Raw genomic sequence first — 21355 nt, 5'->3', positions numbered from 1 at the left:
GCAGGGAAACCTCCCACTGTCCCAGGCTGCTCCAAGCCCTGTCCAGCCTGGCCTTGGACACTGCCAGGGATCCAGGGGCAGCCACAGCTTCTCTGGGCACCCTGTGCCTCCTCATCCTCACAGGGAAGAATTCCTTCCCAATCTCCCATCTCTCCCTGCCCTGTGTCATAGGAAGCCATTCCCTGTGTCCTGTCCCTCCAGCCCTTGTCCCCAGTCCCTCTGCAGCTCTCCTGGAGCCCCTTTAGTTGGTCCTCAGATCAGGAGTTTTGAGCCCATCATCTGGACCCTGTGGCCACCATGGCAGCCATTGCCATGTTCCCTTTTCTCTGACCTCCAGCACACCCAGGGCTGCAGCCCCACAACCCAAAACCCAAACCCAATCCAACACAGTCCCTGCTGCAGCTCCCACGCTGCATTTGGCCCCCAAAGGGTCAGGGTTTCACCTCTGACAAACACCTGGATGAAATCACCCCTCAGTATGGACTTGGTTCATCTCAGCTGCTGCTCCCTCAGGTGAATTGAGGCTATTTTGGAAAAGCTTCAAAGGTGCAGTTCTCACTACAATAGCACAGAAAATAATTTCTAATGGAGCCTGAAAAGAAATTGAGGATAATTTCATTTTAAAGGAGCTGCAAAAATGTTAATCCTGGTCATCCCCATTCAAGGAGAGCTCAGTGAGAAGAGCAGCTCCCCTCACTCCAAATTCAGGCTCACGAGGTTTTGGCTGCTGTAGCTGCCCAGGCTTTGGTTTCCTAAGGCCACTGATGATCTGCCTGCAAGGAAGGCCAGGCTGGGAGAGCTGGAGGTGTTCACCTGGAGAGGAGAGGGCTCTGGGAAGACCTCAGAGGCTCTTCCAGTGCCTAAAGGGGCTCCAGGAGAGCTGGAGAGGGACTTGGGACAAGTGATGGAGGGACAGGACATGGGAATGGCTTCCCACTGCCAGAGGGCAGGGAGAGATGGGAGATTGGGAAGGAATTCTTGGCTGTGAGGGTGAACCCTGGCACAGAGTGCCCAGAGCAGCTGTGGCTGCCCCTGGATCCCTGGCAGCGTCCAAGGCCAGGCTGGACAGGGCTTGGAGCAGCCTGGGATGGTGGAAGGTGTCCCTGCCATGGCAGGGGGTGGAACAGGATGAGTTTTAAGGTCCCTTTCAACCCAAACCATTCTGTAGTTCTATGATCCTATGATCCTCTGTTTCCTTTTTTCCGTGTCTTAATTTCTAACCTGGGCCATGAAAAAAAACAAAAAAAACCCACCAGTCCCTGAATATGGGGTAAGATCATGTTTTTACAAGCAAATTCCCTGAGATGATTTATACTGCAGGTGTGCAGTCTGGGATAAGGAGGGAAGAAAAACCTGCTTTCCCCCTCCCTCCTTTCCTTTTTCTTTGTAAAATAAGGTCAGTTCTTATCTAAAGCCAGTGGCTCTTCCAGCCAAGTCCTGCCCAAAGCCAGGGCTGAGCCAGCAGCCACACAGCACTCTGGGTGGGAGCAATGGCCATGCTCTGGGCTAGTGGTGAAATCCATTATTTTAGTTCCAGTTGGCACCCAGGGAGAGCTGGTCGTGAGTGCACGGGGCAGGAAGGCTCCACTGGAGAGCAATTCCTGGGGTGGAGAAGAGGTCTGGGAGAGGCAGGAAAGCCCCACAGGCACCTGGAGAGCAATTCCTGGGGTGGAGAGGAGGTCTGGGAGCCACAGCCAGGGCTGATCTGCCGGAGCTTGGTAGGAGCCTTTTCAGGCTCACACCTTTGGCCACTCCTTGTGCTCTGTCTGTCACCCCGGGCTGCCCTTTGCTCCTCTCCTCTCCGGGGAGATGTCGCCAGTTCTCCGGGAAGATGCTCCCCAGCCCGGTCGGGATGAATGCCGTGGCGGGCAGGTGCAGGGGCGGCAGCTGGGCCAGGGCTGCCTTCGGGGGTCCCTGCGAGCTCGGCTAAGCCCCTGCCACGAGCAGTGAAAAGGCAGACCCGCACCACGATAACCCATGGCTTTTCTCAGCCATGACACTCGCAGTCATTTGCATCTAAACGGGTGTGTGGGATCAGGGGCCGTCTTGATATAAACTCAGCAGCTTAAAGGGAGGGGGAGGGAAAGGAGAGAGGGAGAGAGAAAAATAAGCTTATACCGATGAGAAAGAGCTAAGCTTCCTCCCCTACTGTGAGGCAGGGCGAGCGATACCATCGCAGCGCCGCAGTCGTTTCAAATCGCTGCCGCATTCACACGCCCTTTAGCCATTCTGGGGGGCTGGGGAGCGCCATCAATAGGGATTTCCCAGCCGGGCTGGCGGGATTGGAGGGTGACGGCAGGACAGGGGAACATTGCCCCGTTGCTACGAGGTGCTCCTGGGGAATGCCAGTGCTCTGTGCCGTGGGTACGCTGGCCGGCGGAAACATTCCGCATTATGCTGGTAATACAGTGTGACACCGCGGGAACAATGGCAAATTGAGTGTCCCAGCAGGTAACGGGCCCGGCTGGGAGACAGTCGCAGTGGTGCACTGTCAAGGCGGCTCTAATCCTCCCTCGGCAGCCCCTCCCCTGGTTCTGGGAACGCTGCTCCCGCATTTCATCTCTGGGAAATTCTCCCAGCTCCTCGCCCAGACCCGGGCGAGAATTTCAAGGCGAGGAACCGGTTTGCTCGCAGCTCGCTCCCCCCCGCGCCGGCACCGTGCGGGGGACACGGGGGACAGGGGGGACATGGGAGACACGGGGGTACGGGGGGACACGGGGGACAGGGGGGACAGGGGGGACACGGGGGACACGGGGCAGCTGCGGGAGCTGTGTCTATCGCCGCCCTGCCCGGCGGGCACTGCCAGCCCTGCTCGGTGCCATGCCAGCCCCGGACCCGCAGCTGGGGACGCACAGAAGGTGCGAGGAGGTGACTCTGCTCCCATCCACACCCAGCAGGGACAGCGGAGCCACATCGGTCCCTAGAGAGGCTCCTGTCCTCCCCCTGTCCCCGGGCTGTCCTGGGCTGGGGCCAGGAGGGCTCGCTGGCTCCTCTAATCTGCTCTGCTGTGCATCACGGGCCACCCAAAGAGCCTTTGTCCGGCGGGAACACCTCATTTGGAGAGCAGGGACCTTCAGCCGGTGCCCACAGCCCCCAGTGGGCCCAGTACGGGCAGCTGGTGAAAGATCCCCGAGGAAAACCTTGGCAGGGAGAGCCTGGATCCCTGCTGGCACATCGGAGATGGGAAGGGCAAGGAGGGAAGAGCTTGAACTAAAAGGAGGTGAAAACCTCAGCGTGGGGATAGACAGGACTGAGCAGCCCTGGTTGGGGATTCCATTTGGGATTTCCCTGGTTGGGGATCCCATTTGGGATTTCCCTGGTTGGGGATCCCATTTGGGAGTTCCCGGGCAGGGCTGCACATTCCTCCAGCCACCTCCCCCGGCAGCCTGCACGGGCTGGCATCGGCTCTGCTCTGCAGGGGGACTGAGGCTGGGCACAGGGATGCTGCACGGGGCCAGAGCAGGATAGGCATGCAGGGGACACTTGAGAGGATGGTTCATGGCTGGTTCTGGAAGGAGGGACCTCTTCCGAGGTGATTTTCTCAGCAGAAATTTCTGGCTTCATCCCACATTCTCTGATGACTGTCCTGATGTCACACTCCATCCACGGGGCAGTTGGAACTCTCCTGCTCTGTACTCAGGCACCACAGCCCCTCTCTGGTGCCTTCAGCCCCTCCCTGCCTCCTGCACATCAGCACGAGGTTGGATTGGCTCCAGTATCTGCTCTGGATTGAGAGACCCAAGGTCTCCATCCTTACAGGATGGGCTGGAGCATCCTGGTTTCCCTGCACTTGTGCAGAGAAAGGCACAGCTGAGCTCCGAGCCAAAAGGTGTCCCCAGGGAGAAAGTTGGTTCTGAGATACCAAATGTGCTTGGGAGAGCCTGAGTCAGTGCAGCCACTCTGGCCAAGGGTCAAACCCCTGTTGGTTTCAAAATGAGTAGAAAGAGAACAATTCTGCTTTATAAAAAAATGGATAAATTACAAAAAAAAACCCACAACCAAAACAAGAAAGCTTGAAGAGCATCCTGGTGGAGCTCTGCAGTGAACAGCCAGGTCACACCTGCAGGAACCCAGACTGCAAGTCCAGCCTGTCACTGTGCTGAGCAGGGACAGCCATGGGGGACTTGCCAGTCTGTGCCCTAGCAGAGCTCACCTAGCTCTGAGCTCTGGTGGGACCTGCTGTCCCCAGTCACCCTGAGCTGAGGGACAGTTGGCTTCTGGTCACCCTCCTGGAGAGAGGAACCCCACAAGCAATAATGGGTGAGTGCCATGGGCAATATTTTATGAAAAACTTAACAAGTACCTCCAAGCACAGGAAAATGGAAGTTTCTCTCTCTGCAAGCACCATGGAGTAAATTCAGGGGCCATCAAAGCTGCTCGAAGGTGAAAGTCAACAGGAAGGAAGGACTAAGGGGTGTAATTGGCTGGGCTTTAATCTGGGTTGAAAATTCAGAATTAGCCACGGTCCTGCTTTCAAACCAAACCATGGGAAAAGCCCTCAGTGAGCACCAGGGAAAAGACCAGCTCAGGTCAGAGCCTGTCACAGCTTCTGCAGCAGCCTCCTGGAGGGTTAACACACTGAGATAATGCAGGAAAAGGCAGGAAATATCCTTTCAGTTTGTGTTTTGTGCACTTAGTGACAGAGGCCAGGACTCCCCAGACATTAAATTCCCAGAACTCGTAATGGGAAAATGCCACCACAGTAAGAGGACATCCTCTTGCACCCTCCAAGGCAAGGCAAGGCAAAGCCTAGGTCTTCTCATGGTTTGTTTTGTGTTTCCAGCATCTCAGCAGTTTCCTCTAGTAGCACCAAGCCAAGGAAATCCTCCTCAATGGCTCCTGCAGGTGCTGCTTTAGTGTCCAGCACTCCATCTCAGGGTCACCTCACCACTGGTGCTGGAGCTCCTGTTCCCCACCCATCCTGAACAAGGTGTTCCATGTGTTTAGGGCAGAGCTGAGCAAGGCAGGAACAACACTCAGGAGCTGCCCCAGAGAGGTTCTGGGTTGGGATGAAGGGCAGCAGCTTCCCAGCTTCAGACACTCCAGGGGAGCTTGGAGGCTTCAGGCACAGAGCAGACAACTCTGGTTTGGCTTCCACCTGGCCTTGATCTTGTCAGCCCCAGCTGGCCAAAGCACCTAGGTGTTGGAGACATTGCCATGGGCACTGTGGCTGCTGCTGCTGCCCCAAGCCCAGGTCAGGGACAAATGGAATGGCCAGGGAAGAGGAGGGTTTGAAGGTCACCTGCCATGGCCACAGGTGGAAGAGGTGATGGACAGAGATGCTCCAGCTCAGCAAACCTGCTGAATGTCCACCTTCAAGTGCATTTTCTGATTTATTCCCATCTCCAGTCCAGGTCTCTGTCCTGCTGAAACATTTCCTTTCCTTAGCCCAGTGGATCCACCCACACTCCCATTCCCAGCCCCATCCACCTAGGCATCCTGGAACATTTATTTCACCCTTTCTTCAGCATTCAACACTTTCAGGGTTTTGTTCATTTGGGCCAAAATTCATTCCCTGTGTACCCAGAGCCTGGCAAGAATTACAAAGAGGCCTGAGTTTCATCTGCCTCCATTTCCTCCAGGACCGCTCAGTAACGAATGAGCAACTCCAAGGTTATTTTGAAGTCAGGTTTTTTATTTATTATCTGTTTGTCTCAATGAGATAACAAGTCATATGTTTTTATCGAGATATTTAGTAGGAATTACCAGGAATCTTGGGCTTGTTCTCCCACAGAGTGTCCTGCATCACCTGAAAAATTCCCCAGGTCTTCATCCATCTCTATCGCTTCTCCATCTCTACCACCTGGCATGGAGGCTCTCTGGGTTTCCAGGCTAGGAATTGCTCCAGTAACTCTCTCCTGATGCCCCTCAATCTCATACTGATGCCTTGTTCACCCCTCAGCACCCATGCTGGGTCAAATCCTGGATCCTGTCTTTGAGAAATGCTGCACATGTGACCCCCCAGAGCTGGAGTCACACCCCTGTCCCACCTCCTCCTGCCCAAGGGTGACACCAGCAGCTCCCACTCCAGGGAAGGTTCATTAATAAATGAATAAAATAACTTCTTGCTGTTCAGTGGGGTTTAGGTGCTGCAGGGGAAGGCTGGGAAGGAGAACACCAGCGTTGCACTGACCAATGCCCCTTGGACTCTGTGTCTCTGCAGCCACACGAGAATCTGCCTTTGTCCACGCCATCGCCTCGGCCGGGGTGGCCTTTGCTGTCACTCGCTCCTGCGCCGAGGGCACCTCCACCATCTGTGGCTGTGACTCTCACCACAAGGGACCCCCGGGGGACGGCTGGAAGTGGGGGGGGTGCAGCGAGGACGCCGACTTCGGGGTGCTGGTGTCGCGGGAGTTCGCAGACGCGCGGGAGAACCGGCCGGACGCGCGCTCAGCCATGAACAGGCACAACAACGAGGCTGGCCGGACGGTGAGTGACCACTGGGGACAGCTTGGGGACAGTCCTGCATGGATGGCCCTGTGTGGCTGCTCCTCATGGAGCAGGACACAGGAATTCCCAAGCAGCAGTTTTCTAGGATTATTTTCCAGGGCACAGCATTTCCTCTCCCTCCAAACAGACAGGTGAGGTTAAGAAGAGCTAAAACATGGCTTGATTCCAGAATGGTTTGGGTTGGGAGGGACCTTAAAGATCATCTCATCCCACCCCCCTGCCATGGCAGGGACACCTTCCACTATCCCAGGTTGCTCCAAGCTCTGTCCAGCCTGGCCTTGGACACGGCCAGGGATCCAGGGGCAGCCACAGCTTCTCTGGGCACTTCCAAGATCATGCATAGATGCTAACCCCAGCCTAGCACTGGGTGAAGAGGATTTTCCTGCCAGCTCCTATTTCCTGCATGTTCCCTGTTATCCCAGCCAGTGATTCCTTGGAGTAGATGATAGTTGCAGCCCCTTCCAACTGGAATATTCCACTCCACTCCACTCCACTCCACTCCACTCCACTCCACTCCACTCCACTCCACTCCACTCCACTCCATTCCATTCCATTCCATTCCATTCCTGCACTCAGCAGGTATCTGAGCCCCTGCCTGCTCTGGTTTATTTGCAAATCCAGTAGGACTTTTCCAACAGTGCTTGAAGCAAACAGTGGTATGGGTTTTCCACACCGCAGCAGGTAGAGGTGGAAGGGGAGAAGCCTGACAGTTTCCAGTACAAAAAAAAAACCAAACTCCAGTAATTTTATACAAAATCTCATTATTTTGCTCTGCAGAGAGATTTTGGTGAAGAGTCCTGTCTGTAGGCTCCCAATTTCACACATTTTTTAGTACAAACTGTTGGGTTTGGGACATAAATGAAGGGTCATTGGCAAGGACAGGACAAGGGATCAGTCTCCATCCACAGAGCTCAGAGACATCTCCAGCCCTTGGCTTCTCAGGGCTCTGACTGTCCACAAACACAGGACAGGAAGGATCCCCATGAAAAGATCAAACTTTGGGATTAGATTAGATTGGATTAGAATAGGTTAGACTGGATTGGATTGGGTGATGATCAGAGCAGCTGCCCAGCTCAGCTATGCTCTTCTAGTGTAATGTCTCCATCTGGAGATGCTTAAAGCTCCCCGGCATCTCCAACCAGCCTGTGCTTATAGAATCATGGAACCAGGGAATATACTGGGTGGGAAAAGACCCACAGGGACCATCAGTCCAACCCCAGCTCTGCACAGACACCCCAACAATCCCACCCTGGGCATCCCTGGCAGTGCTGTCCAAACCCTCCTGGAGCTCTGGCAGCCTCAGGCTGTGCCCATTCCCTGGGGAGCCTGGGCAGTGCCAGCACCCTCTGGGGGAAGAACCTTTCCCTGATATCCAACCTAACCCTCCCCTGACACAGCTCCAGCCATTCCCTGGGTCCTGTCCCTGGTCACTAGAGTGAAGACATCACTACCTGTCCCTGAGCTGCCCCTTGGGAGGATGTTAAAGGCCACAATGAGGTTTGACCTCAGTCTCCTCCAGGCTGAACAAACCAAGTGCTCTCAGCCACTCCACACACAGCCCCTCCACACCCTTCTCCATCCTTGTGGCCAACCTTTGGATGCCCTCTGAAGGCTTAATGCCTTTTTTATATTGTGCTGCCCAAAACTGCCCCCAGAACTCGAGGCGAGGCTTTCCAGACCAAGCTCAGATCAGACACTTAACCCAGGTGGCACAGGCAGGTGATGGGAAGCAAACATGGTGTTCCACCCGCTGCTGCTGACTCCGTTTTCCCCCGACAGACCATCCTGGATCACATGCACCTCAAGTGCAAGTGCCACGGACTCTCGGGGAGCTGCGAGGTCAAGACCTGCTGGTGGGCCCAGCCTGACTTCCGAGCCATCGGGGACTACCTGAAGGACAAGTACGACAGCGCCTCGGAGATGGTGGTGGAGAAGCACCGCGAGTCACGGGGCTGGGTGGAAACTCTCAGGGCCAAATACGCGCTTTTCAAGCCGCCCACGGAGCGGGACCTGGTCTACTATGAGAACTCCCCCAATTTCTGTGAGCCCAACCCGGAGACAGGCTCCTTTGGGACGAGGGACAGAACGTGCAACGTCACCTCCCACGGCATCGACGGCTGTGACCTGCTGTGCTGTGGGAGAGGCCACAACACCCGGACTGAGAAACGCAAGGAGAAGTGTCACTGCATCTTCCACTGGTGCTGCTACGTCAGCTGCCAGGAGTGCACGAGGGTCTACGATGTCCACACCTGCAAGTAAGCACGGGTGGGTCTGCACTTGTGGAGGGTGCTGCAGAGCAGGGCCCAGGGCTCCAGCAGCCCCACGGGCAGCCCCACACGTGGCCTCACACAGCAGAGGATGGCAAAAAACTCCTGATGGCCCCAGCCAGGGCACACACCCTGCCCAGGGCATGGGGAAGGCTCTGGGCACCTCAGCCAGGCAAGGTGTGACTGCTGATCCCTCGGGCAGGGCAGGCTGGCTGGGGAGGGCAGGAGGGCAGGGACAGGGCAGGGAGGGCAGGGACAGGACAGGCTGCCCAGGAGAGCAGGGACAGCAGAGTCCCAGCAAGGCCCAGTCACAGAGGCAGAGCTGCTGCCACAGCACCCCCCGGGCACCCAGCTCTGTCCTGCAGCACAGGTTCAGCCCCTGCAGACACGGGAGGTGGGGTGGAAATGGATTTTTCACAGTGAAAATGAGCAAACGTGGCTCCCCCAGCTGCTGCTCATGCTCATGCTCCCCCAGCTCAGCAGATGTAATGGGGAGGAGGAAAGGAGCTCCACAGCAGCCCAGCTCCCTCCTTGCTGCTCCAAGGTGATGCTGGAGAACCAAACCTGAGCACACCAACAGAGCCCACAGGTGGTCTCTCCTTCCCCCTCCCCTCTGCTCTCTCTGCCCCCCACAGCCCCACGTCTCCTGTAATGCCCCAAGGAGGATGGCAGGAAGCCAGAGCCCAGAGCTGACCCTGTGGCACCTGGCCCAGGACAAGAGCAGGGCACAGGGGACTGCTGCCACCTCTGACAGGGGACAGGGCATAGCCCCAGCCACCTCCTCGATGTGCAGCTGCCCAGGAGAGGATTTAAATGATCTGGACAGATCCACCCACTCAATGCACCTATTGACCAGCATTCCCTAACATGACTTTCCATCCCAGAGGGAGCTGAGGGATCTCTCTGGGGACAAGTTACCTGCCAGGTGAGCTGCTGCACCAGCTCTGAACGTCAGACATTCCAGGGAGAGAGGAAGTCTCTGTCCCAGCCTTGTCAGCTTTCCCACCAGATGTGGTCTCACAGCACAATCCCAGGCAGACCCTTCCCCTCCCATGGGATTTACTGAGCTGTCAGCAATCATCCAGGAAGTCCCCCCCACCCCCAGAGGCTCCAGGCCATGAGCAGGGATTTGGGTCCCCTCCACATCCCTTGGCCCATCCCAGTGCAGAAGAACCTGTGTTTGTCCCCCCTGGTCCCCAGGCCACCTCCCCCTCCCTGAGCACATCCCCTCTCCCTGGCTTTACCTTGTCCAGGAGTACTGACCCGTGAAATTACAAAATAAACAGTCCCTGTGTCCTGGTGGGCTCCAGGACCAACAGCCACGTTCAAACACACCCCAGGGAATTCCAGGGAATTGTGGCCACTCGAGCTGTGGCTGCTGCTCCACTCACTCCTCTCCCAGGGAATGAGCAGCCCCTGGAGCTGCACAGAGCAATAAAGGGGTGAGAGAATCCTGGCAGGAGCACAGGAGGCCCTCAGTCAGAGCAGAATCCTCCTGTGCAGAGCATCAGGATGAGCTCCAGACCCTCCTTCAGAGGAGCCTTCACTTCCCAAAATTAAAATCCCACAGAGCTCCAAAAGCCTCCCCCTCCCAGAGCCACGCCGTCCTCTGATATGCATCTATTTAAAGTATATATTAAATTCCATGTCTGGAAAGACTCCCAGTACCCGACTTTAAACAAAATCCCTTCTTTGTTTGTTTGTTTTTTAATCAAGAAAAGGTATTTAATATTAAATAGAACATTTATTGCCTTGTAATTATTTTACTGTAGCCAGGTATTCTAGCACTGAATGGAAGATCTTTTTCCATCAATCTGCTGTATCCAAAGTTTTGTATAAAGTTGTAGAAGTCGATTTTTTTTTATTTTATATTCAGAAAATTTCTCTTTTTATAAGCATTATTTATTATACAATGTATATACTTGAGTTAACTAAGATTATATATTATATAAATATATATATTTGGAGAAAAATATATTTCAACTTCCATTTTTTGTGGTACATCATTAAAGAGAAGGTAAAAATTCAAAAAGATGCACTTGCCAGCTTGTGTGGTTTGGCTCTGAGGGTCCTGCTGAACGTCTACAGAGCAGTGGGTCATAATCCAGATGCTTATGGACAGGGACAGCCATGGAATCATGGAATCCATGAATGGTTTGGGTTGGAAGGGACCTTAAGGGTCTCATAGTTCCAACCCCCAACATGGGAAGGGATATCTGTTACAGGAATCAAGACAGTGATGGCAAAAAGAAGAGATTTTACAGCTGAATGCTGAGATTTTGATTTAGGGAGTGCCAAGGTACAGTGTGCACTGGACTGAGATTCAGCACAGAATCATGGAACCCTTGGGGTTGGAAAAGACCTTTACAATCATCAAGTCCAACCATTCCCAGCACTGGCAAGGCCACCACTGACCCTTGTCCCCAAGTGCCACATCCACAGGGCTGTGAAATCCCTCCAGGGATGGCGACTCCACCACTGCCCTGGGCAGCTGTGTCAGGGCTGGACAACTTTCCATGAATAGATTTTCCCAATATCCAACCTAAACCTCCCCTGGCACAGCCTGAGGCTGTTTCCCCTCATCCTGTCCGTTTCCTGGGAGCAAAACCTGAGCCTCACCTGGCTGCCCCTCCTGTCAGGGAACTGTGGAGAGTGAGATTAAATTAAGCAATGGATCAAAGCAAGCTTTAGATTTGGTATATTCCCCACATGTACTCACAGGTTCTCACTGAATCACCTTCCAAGGCTTTGGACAGGCCAAGGTCCAAATTTTCTCATATAAAAACCTCTTCTCCTGTCCATGAATAATTCTGTGGGTGTTTCTGCAGCATCTCCCTTGCATTAGCAATGCCTTTAAGTGCACACGATTTTCCACTGCACTGGCCTCAAACAGACCTGTCTAAAGGGCAAAATAAAATATAAAAGCACTCAGTATTCTTGCCCTGATGCCAAATTTACACACAAAGCCGTCCCAGGCATCCATGGTGTCTCTGCTGGTGTTACCAGTCAGCACCACCACTGCCTAACTGAGCAGAGAACCTGACCCATGGAGGCTTCTGGGCTCCACAGCCCCATGGGTGAAACTCTCTCTGTCTGCCCATCTACCCCAAACCTTCCTCCACTCCACACTGTCCCCCCAAAACCCATGCCAGCACTTTCAAATCTGTCTCTGGTCAACAACTCTCATTTCAGAGACACATTTCTGGAAGGTTCAAGATGAAACAGGGTAAAGAAAGGCTGAAGAATTTGGCCCTTAGTGTTAAAAGCAGTATTGTGATAAGTAATATTTATATGTTTAAAGCCACTCTGCCATGGAGAACACACAGGTGGTGGGAAGGTGCTGCCCTTCCCTTGTGCCACCTGCAGGAACAATGGATGGAGAGCTTGGAACAGAGGCTGGAGTGGCTGGGATGTCACACCAAGGTTTTCCAGCCTTCCCCAGGTGTGTCACACCCCCATGTCACACACACCAGCACCAGACACACATGGCACCCAGGTTGTCACAAGGAGTTGTGCTTTTTATTGGATCCATTGAATGTGCAATTAAACCAGATATTTATTCATCAATATAGTTCTGGACACAGACACGATAAGGTTTACATCATTTACTCTGAAATATAAGTTACTGTGTGCTGCTGTCACTCGGACTGGCAGAGGGAAGGGAGGAACAAATAAATTCACAAGATCATACACAAAATGAGAGGGAACCACCACTGGGACTCACAACAGCATCACAACACAACAGCACTGCCAGAGGAACAGAGTGGAGTGGCTGAAACACTCCAGCTGCTGTGAGCACACACTGAGGACAACAGTACCTCCACCTAAGCCTGGAAGGCCATGGGGCACCCTCCTTCCCTGGAACACCCCTTGGACACCACTGCTAGCCCTTACAGGGGTCTGGTCAAGTTTAGGAAGCTCCACTGACTAAGATCTGCTAAATGGCTTTGATTTCATGCCCCACCACACTGAGGTATGTTCCAGGAACCTTATGGAAGGAGTGGAGCCCAGGGGAGCAGCCATGGACAGCATCTCCCTGAGGCCACAGGACCACTGGGAAGGACCACGGAGCAAGGTTTGATACATTCCTTAATTTCAGTGCAAAAACATGGCAATACACATCTCGTGCACCTGCAGAGCTTGGCCTCCTCTCTGTCTCTAAGGAGGAATTTCAACCTTTGGTAACATGGCAGGAAAAAGGGATAAAATGAGGCTGGAGGATACCAAAGCTGCCAACTACAGGAACTCAGGAAGAGCTGGAGGCTGGAACCAGCATCTCTAAAACTGTTGTTGAATTAACAACAAGCTTTGATGCCTCAAATACTGGATTTGGAAATTTCCTCTACTCTGATCAACACTTCCCTGCCTTCTCCCAGTCCCCAGTGCCACCAGCAGTGTCTCATCAGGCCCCAAAATACCTGGGTATAATAAAGCAGGTGCAGCATCTAGGCACTCCTGGAGCTGGAGTGTTGTGGGCACTGCCTGGGGAGAGAGTCTGGCTCAGAGCTCAGTGAAGGCTGGGATGACACCACAGGGAAGCCTTTACTGACCAGGGTGTGACAGAGCAGTGCTTCAACAGCTCTCCACCAGACTGGCAGGTTTATTGGAAGCCAGGATTTCTCCTACAGCAGGAATGCTGGACACAAGTGAGGTTCAGCCCCAAACCTCACAGGACATTCCCCCCTGCTCAACCCCAACCACAGCCTGGCTGCACAGAGACAGAAGCACAGTGTTCTAGGAGACACTTCCACGTGACATCAGAATAGTAAAGACAAAGAATAAAGATACTGTATTGCACTACACATGCAGGTTCCACATGGGGCTCTGGGGAACAGGGGAGCATTTCACTTTGTCCAGTGTGTTGAGCACAGAAGAGTAAAGATCCCAGTGTTTGTTCTCCAGGTTGGTCACTTTTCCAGCTGTTGATCTTGCACTTGGTCCACCTTCAGTCTAGGGTAGGGACTCTTGCAAAAGAAGCCAAATCCATCAGGAAAGCATCATGCACATGTATAAAGCATCAAGCACACACTGGAACCCACTCACATGTAGCCAGGATAGATAGTGGTGTGAGTTTCCCCAGCACAGGTACTGCCCTACATGTATTAGAAAGTCATTCTCTAGGAGATGCCACTGTCCCACTGGGCTCAACTACTCCCTGTGGCACCTATGGGGAAAGAGTAGGACATCCTTCTCTCAGACACGAGACACAAGAAACCAAAATTCCAGATTTCAGATAAACAGCTGGATTTTAAACTCAAGCAGAATCTCTTTTTGATTTACTTTAGTTAAAGAAAGGTAAATTGTGGCCCAGTATCTCATGGACACTTAAAGTCAAGAATAAGTTTAGAAAAGCAGAGAATTCAGGCATGCAGGTTCCCAAACCTTCAGGACCTCCCCCCTCCAAAATTCCTGTTAAGAACTGATCTTACACAGCTCTGACAATACAGAGGGGCCAACACTGAGAGCAGACATATCCCACTGCAGGCTCCCCTCAGAGAAGCTCATTTCTGAGCAGAAAAGAGAATTTAAATAATGCTCTCAAATAAAAGTACTTACGTTCCCTCTTCTCTCAGAAGAGCCAAGAACTTTTTCACCCGATACTCAGGATCCATCTAAACACCAAACAAACACATCCCCATCAGTGCAATCCTCCAAAGAGCCCAAAAGGGAAGTACAGAATCAGAGAATATCCTGAGTTGGTCCAAAGGATCATTAAGTCCAACCCCAGCCCTGCACAGACACCCCAACAATCCCACCCTGGGCATCCCTGGCAGTGCTGTCCAAACACTCCTGGAGCTCTGGCAGCCTCAGGCTGTGCCCATTCCCTGGGGAGCCTGGGCAGTGCCAGCACCCTCTGGGGGAAGAATGTTTCCTTGATATCCAACCTAAACCTCCCCTAGCCACAGCTCCAGCCATTCCCTGGGTCATGTCCCTGTCCCAGAGAGCAGAACTGGGGCCACCAGGGCTGCTGGAGCTGTGTGTGTTTGCTGTGTCCATGCCCTGGCCTGGGCAGGAGTTCTAGAGCTGCCAGGGCATGGCACAAGCTCCATGTGCTCCCAGGGCAGGAGATGGGAGCACAACCAGGCTCTGCTTCCATGGCTCCTCACACCAAGCCCTGCTGCCAATTCCAGCCAGGCCCACTCTGAGTCTGCTTCCATCTGCCCCTTCCCAGAGCTGGGGCAGCAAATCCAACAGGAGCAGAAGGGACAGAGAATGTCCTCAGTGCTCCTTTGCCCTCAGAGCTGCAGCAGCACCAGGGCAGAGCAGGGGCAGCACAGAGCTGAGGCAGCACAAGGCTCCAGAACAGCAGCACCAACCAGAGCTGTGGCTCCAGCAACCAGGAACAGCCCCAGGGAGCAGCTCTGCCTCCCCCGGGACAGGGACAGGGACAGCAGGGATGGGGATAGGGACAACAGGGACAGGGACAGCAGGGATGGGGACAGGGACAGCAGGGACAGGGACAGCAGGGAAGTGGGTGGAAGGGCTGCTCAGAAGACACTCAAGCTGCCACTGGAGGACACCAGGTGTAGCTGCATCTGTCCCCTGTGCTGGTGGCTGTTATTGCTGATCTTCTCATGGAATGACTCCAGGGAAATCTTTCCTAGATTTGCATCAAAATATGGTGAGGACTATAAACATTTGGAAATCAGAGGCTCCTGGTTCTTAGAATCTTTGTGTCATATTCTAACAGTTCTTGTGTCCTAGAAACTCCAGCTTGTGTTTCCTCTGCAATCTCCAGCACCATCCCATATCTTTACCACACGGTGACAATACAGGAGATCCATTCTGGGAACACCAGAATACATGGATCTCTGAAGTCAGCTGGACTGAGATTCCCAGCTCCATCACCCACTTGGCAATAAAGAGACAAGTCTCAAACCATAAAACTGGGACTCATCCTTGGAGGGGGAAGCAAAGTGTCAGCCTGTGCCCTGACCTCCCACCAGCGAGGCTCTGGAACTCCTCCATCACATTTTACATCCCTAAAACAAAATTTCTTCCCATTCCAGATGTGAAGAAGCCATCTATTTAAAACTCTGCAGTGGAGGGCAACACAAATGCCTTCAAAAACAGCTCAGAAGAAAATAAATGCTAAACCAACAGTGTCCCCAGCGACGCGGGGGAGAAAGCGCCAGTGAGAATTTCTGCTTTGTGCTAAGAAAAGCCTAAAAATGTAAAACTCCCCGTGGCTGTGAGATAGGAGAGCAAGGCCAGTTCCTCACTACCAACTGCTGAGCTACTTTTAGATCAGAAAAATAAATTCATTGAAACGAGAGGATTTAGAGGAACTTAGTGAGGCTCGCTGAGCATTTCATTTGGGGTTTAAGCAGCAAAGAATGCTAGCAATAGTCAGGGTGCAGGTAGAGAAGAAAGGTGAACTTCCCCTAACACAGAGTTGGGAATGTGAAATACCCAGGGACTGAGAGGAACTTTGTTAATCTCCAGTCCAGAGAAGAAGATCCTCCACCAAGATGTGCCAAGCCCTCAGTGCTCCTGAAAACCTGCCATGAACCCCAAACTCTCAGCAGGTCCAGGTACAGTGTCTGGTTTAAAATAAACAGGCAATATTATATGGTGATCTTTCAAAATAAGTTCCCATGAAAGTTAAGATGCTTTAAAGACAAGCAGCTTAGATTACGTTTTATTTATGCTGATTAGGTTTTATTTAGGCTAAATAGAAGTTACCAAATCAGGAAACCCTGGAGGTGCCAGAAGGGGCTTTCTGGAACACTGCCTGGTTCATCTAGGCTCCTGTTCCAAGGAGGAGACCTTGGCTTTGGGAGTGCTGCCAGCAAGGTCCAAGAGCAACAAGACAGGCAGGGAGAGGAAGCAGGAGGAATCAGCCCCCAGCCATGGAAAGGGAAGGCTCAGGGATCAGCAGCACCCAGGGCAGGGTGAAGCCACAGTGGGACTCAAGAGCACTGGGGGAGGCCCTGTACTGCAGCCAAGGCCACTGCAAACACCTGTGGATTCACATGGCAAATCCTGAGTATATCCATGGATCAAAGGCTTCGTTTGAACATGAACAGAATCATTCCAGGACACTCAGTGTACACAAATGACCAAAGGATGTGACACAAAACACGAGCAGATGGACATTAAAGAAGGCCAGGAACAGCAATGAACAGAGTTTGGGGGAAGTTAGGCTGCCAGAAAGTGTGGGGTTACCCAGCTCAGAAACAAGGTGACAAATCACCCAGGGCACCAGAGCAGTTCAGGTATCCCAAGAGAGGATTTTGATCCTGAGGGGCTGGTTCAGTGTGACTTTAGTCTGAAACACACTGGAAGTCCTTTGGCCAGCTTAGGAATCCCTGCAGAGCAGAGAGTGGGGTCACTGCTCTAACAAAACAAAACTCACCATTAGATTCAGAGGAAGATGCATGTGCACATTTTTTACAAAGAATTAATTCACCTGGCAACTGATCAGCTGAGCTCTGAGAAATTTCATCACTTGAATTCTTAAGTGATTTCTGACTGAAATCTCCTTCTTAAAAGCTGTGGTACAACTCATTGAAAGAAGATCCAGTGCTGGACTTCTTCTCTGGTGCAACTGTGCTTTCCTGTGAGAGCCTGGCAGATTCCAGCTCACTGTGGGCTCCAGTGCACCCAGATCCCAGCTCTGCTCAGGAGAGCCTGCACTGCTCTCCTGTATTTATAGCAGTTCAGCAGATGGAGTCATGGAAACACCTCAGACCTTTTGGAACAGAGCTGGTTCAGATTTAGCTGCCATATGCTGCTCCCTCTGCTATTACACAACCACCTGAACCCAGTGTCAGAGCAGGAACCACCCTGCTGCCAACCCTCCCTGGGCTCTAGGGACAGTGGCAGCAGTTCATGGCCAGTGTGTCAGGAAGGGCACAGACCCAGCTCTGCCTGTCTCCTCCCAGCCTGGCTGCTCCTGGACTCACCTACACACCAAGGTCTGCTGAAAAAAATGAATGCCCAAAAGCAGTTTGGGCACAGCCTCGGGCAGGGTGAGGACTCTGTGTCAACAGTGTCACTGGTCACAGAATCATGGAATATCCTGAGTGGGAAGGACCCACAGGGATCATGGAGTCCAGCTCCTGGCCCTGCACAGACACCCCAACAATCCCACCCTGGCCATCCCTGGCAGTGCTGTCCAAACCCTCCTGGAGCTCTGGCAGCCTCAGGCTGTGCCCATTCCCTGGGGAGCCTGGGCAGTGCCAGCACCCTCTGAGGGAAGAACCTTTCCTGATCTCCATCCCAAATCCCCCTGGCACAGCTCCAGCCATTCCCTGGGTCCTTCCCTGCTCACAGGGAGCAGAGAGCTGAGCTGCCCCTGGGGAGGAGCTGCAGCCCCACTGAGCTCTGCCCTCAGCCTCCTCTGCTCCAGCTGAACAAGTGACCTCAGCTGCTCCTCCTATGGCTTCACCTCACTCCCTTCACCATCTTCAGCTCCCTCCTTTGGACCCTGACTAATTCCTTTCTATCCCTATGATATTGTGGTGCCCAGAAGTGTCCCCAGGAGTGGAATGGGCACAGGGGCCAGGCTGGGAACCGGACTGGGGTCAGCATTCCCACACATCTCCCAGCTCAGAACTGCCCATGATTTACAGAACCTTCACCTTCAGCTCTGAAAATAACCAGCACTTCAGGTGGAAGCAGCACAAGAACACGTCCTGTGTCAGAAGAAGGGACCCATTGTCAGGCTCAGGGAAGGGGAGCACAGCAGAGCCCAGCAGTCCCTGAAGGGCAGCACCCCTTAAATACATTTAATACATGTGAGCAATGACTTACTGACTTGCCTGTAGGTATGGAATTAAAAGCCAAGGAAGAAGAGGAAAAAGTAATCTAGATAAATGACTTTATTCCCTGAGGTGACATCCAGTCAGAGCATATCCTTAGCAGTGAGCAAGTTTTAACAGAATTGTGAAGAGTGAACAGAGGGCTACATGACTTGTCTGCTCTGAACTACAAGTCTCTTCACTTCTGCCCTGCCTGCGCGAGGAAGATCTGAGGACAGTTCACTCAGCTGCACTAAATCCATTTGATGTGAGCAGAGGGGGGGCTGGGGGGGCACTGGGATGTCAGGGGAGGATTAGGGCTGCACCCTCAGCCCATGTCAGCATGAGCACGAGCTTGCTGGCTGGCTCCAGGCATGGGTGCTGCTGCGGGGGAGGGCTCAGAGCTGCATAGTTCTACCCTCTGCAATTATTTTCTTTAAAGTGCTGAAAGTGGAAAATAAAGAGAAGAGCAGCTGAACAGCCTGACAGATTTATCTTCTTCAGGGAAAGAGCGCATACACCTGCACAGGCACCTTCTTCTTTAAAAAAAAATACCCAAGGTGATTGCTATCTGTGCTGGGTGGAGAGAAGAAATTCCATGAGAGGTGAGTTAATCCAACCCCTCCCATGGCCAGATGCTCTGAAGTGCAGCTCTGAACAGCCCATGGGCACGGGGGGATTTAAAAATCTCAGTGGACCAAGATCTGGTGATTTCTTTGTTCTGAAAATTTCTCCTCACTGCAGCTCTTCTCCCTATTAAACCAATGCAAAGGCTCCCACCACACAGCAGGAGTCTGCAGAGAAGGAAACCTCCAGGACTGCTCTGGGACCCCAGCCCTTCCTCCCCAGAACCATTCCTACCTGTAATGACATTTCTATCAGCATCAGCAGCTTCTTGATCCCGATCCAGACAGGCTTCCCTTTGACGTTCTGTGCGATCGTGCTGCGCTCCTTGTCTTTGAAGTTACCCAGGAGCTGGGGGGGAAATCATTTCAAAAAATCAACAGCAGCAGACTGACAGTGGGAATAATGGTACCCACCTGGGGAAAAAGGGAATGGGAAGCTAGAAGCATTTACTAGCTGAGAAGGAAACTTTGTTGCAATGTATCTTAGAGAAGGCAAAATGCAAATAAAACATTCTTTAATTCCATGATGGGCTTTTTTTCCATAACATCCCTTATCCAACTGTGCTTTTATGCTGCACCCCCAGTTTGCTCCAGATCAGGGTCTACAAGGACACAGTGACTGAAGCCACAGGAAGTTTCCAAACCTGCTGCAGCACTGTCTGTGTCTCTCAGGCTTCGGTGACACCATCCCTGGGACAAGTTTGCCAATGGCACCAAAGATTTGCCTGTTCAGTTTATTTTAACAGCCTTCAGTACTCACTGCAATTCCCACTAGGGCACAGCAGAAGGAGTCAGCAAAGACAGGAATTCATAAGGAACTTAGAATCTCCTCAGCACCAAACACCTTCAGTCAATGCTGTTCCAATTCACCACAGCACCCTCCGGGCACATTCAGTTTAAGTGTCCCAATTATATTCATTATCCACTTCCATGCCCTTGGAATGTTTCAATCCACACCACAAACCTTTCCCCAGACCTACTGTTCTCTAATTTTGCCTTAATTTAATTCATGAAAAAGCAAATTGAAAAGCCTCAGAACTGCTATGTTATGACACAATGTCAAGTGGGATGGTGTTACCAGACACAGCTACTGCAAAACCCCTCATTGCCAGCACATTTGGAGTCTTTTGTCATCCTTGAACTTTTGCTCACCTCCAAAGCCTCCATGAGCTGCTCCCCTGTGGCGATGTTGGGCACATGGATGGTGGTGCTGAAGGCATTCAGCATCTCCATCTCCTGCAGGACATCCTTGCGGCTCGTGGTGCCGATGATCAGCAGCTTGCGGCCCTGGCCAGGCAAGGGGACAAGAGTCAGGGAGAGAAAAACTACAGAGAACCAGCCTGGGGAAGCTTCAGCTAGCTGCAAATGATGAATGGAAAATGGCCATTTAAAAACCCCCTTCAAACAAAGTTAATAGGATTAAATCTGTCAGTAATTGAAGGAGCCAAGAGCAGCCACAGGAGACCAGGATCAGGTCTCGCAGCAATGCCACCAACAGGGTCCAAGAATTGTGGTGCACACAAGCCTCACCACACTCCCAGCTCCTTCTGAACCCAGCATTATAAATAGCTGGATCCTCATTAAATTTAAAAGCCTGAGCAAACTCCCACTCCCAAAAGCTGAATTACAAATGACTTCTCTGGGGAACAGCGTGTCTTTAGGAATCTGTGGGTACAGAGAATTCCCTGCTCCTGCACAGGCAGTTCCAGTGGATTTCCAGCTCAGGCTTTCTTTTGAGCAGAGGCTGCTGTGAGTCTCTGAGTTCCCCTGCAGCTGTTCAGGACAGTCCCACTCCAGCAGCCTCCAACTCCCAATGCAGAGTGCACAGACCAGCCCCAAGTCAGCCTGGGCAATAACAGGGTTCATGAATAACAGAGCAAGGAGTGGAAAACATCAACTGCCAGTCCAAATCCACTGCTCTTTGTTCACCTTGCAGAGGCCTTTCCAGTGCTTAATTTCCCTGTGCAGGGCTTGGACACTGATCAATATTGGCTGATGGAAGGAGCTGCTGGGATTATCAAGCAGGATTATCAGTCCCTTTTCCATCTCAGAACACAGGGAGCCCATGGGCTGGGAAGGGCCTGGCTGGCCTGGGACTCTCCTCTTTTGCTGTACAGAAGTCTGGCTGAGGCTCAGAGAGTGAAGTGACTTCCAGTGCCCATCTAGAGGGTGCTGACATTGCCCAGGCTCCCCAGGCAATGGGCACAGCCTGAGGCTGCCAGAGCTCCAGGAGAGTTTGGACAGCACTGCCAAGGATGCCCAGGGT

The 21355-nt window shown here is 52.6% G+C and overlaps 2 protein-coding genes across 3 annotated transcripts in view; one reads left to right on the top strand and one right to left on the bottom strand.

Annotated features, from left to right (window-relative positions):
- Positions 1 to 8859, top strand: part of WNT3 (Wnt family member 3) — a 41352-nt gene extending 32493 nt beyond the window's left edge. Inside the window, exons 3-4 of the mRNA XM_085040003.1 lie at positions 6164 to 6429; positions 8230 to 8859. Of these exons, the coding sequence (XP_084896129.1) occupies positions 6164 to 6429; positions 8230 to 8709 (746 nt within the window). The 3' untranslated portion in view covers positions 8710 to 8859. The remainder of the gene's footprint in view (positions 1 to 6163; positions 6430 to 8229) is intronic.
- Positions 8860 to 12214: 3355 nt separating this feature from the next.
- The window catches only part of NSF (N-ethylmaleimide sensitive factor, vesicle fusing ATPase), a 72918-nt gene continuing 63777 nt past the window's right edge, over positions 12215 to 21355 (bottom strand). The window contains exons 18-21 of one of the 2 annotated variants that reach the window (XM_085040002.1): positions 20242 to 20376; positions 19325 to 19438; positions 14274 to 14329; positions 12215 to 13881 (exon numbers count right to left, since the gene is read on the bottom strand). In XM_085040002.1, the coding sequence (XP_084896128.1) occupies positions 13866 to 13881; positions 14274 to 14329; positions 19325 to 19438; positions 20242 to 20376 (321 nt within the window). In that variant the 3' untranslated portion in view covers positions 12215 to 13865. The remainder of the gene's footprint in view (positions 13882 to 14273; positions 14330 to 19324; positions 19439 to 20241; positions 20377 to 21355) is intronic. The other variant, XM_085040001.1, reaches the window with a different exon arrangement.

Source organism: Lichenostomus cassidix, chromosome 27, assembly GCF_008360975.1.
Source record: "Lichenostomus cassidix isolate B80296 chromosome 27, HeHo_3.0, whole genome shotgun sequence".
In the NCBI taxonomy this organism is placed as follows: domain Eukaryota; kingdom Metazoa; phylum Chordata; class Aves; order Passeriformes; family Meliphagidae; genus Lichenostomus; species Lichenostomus cassidix.
The sequence above is the reverse complement of the archived record's forward strand: the minus strand, read 5'-3'. Positions and strand labels throughout refer to the sequence as shown.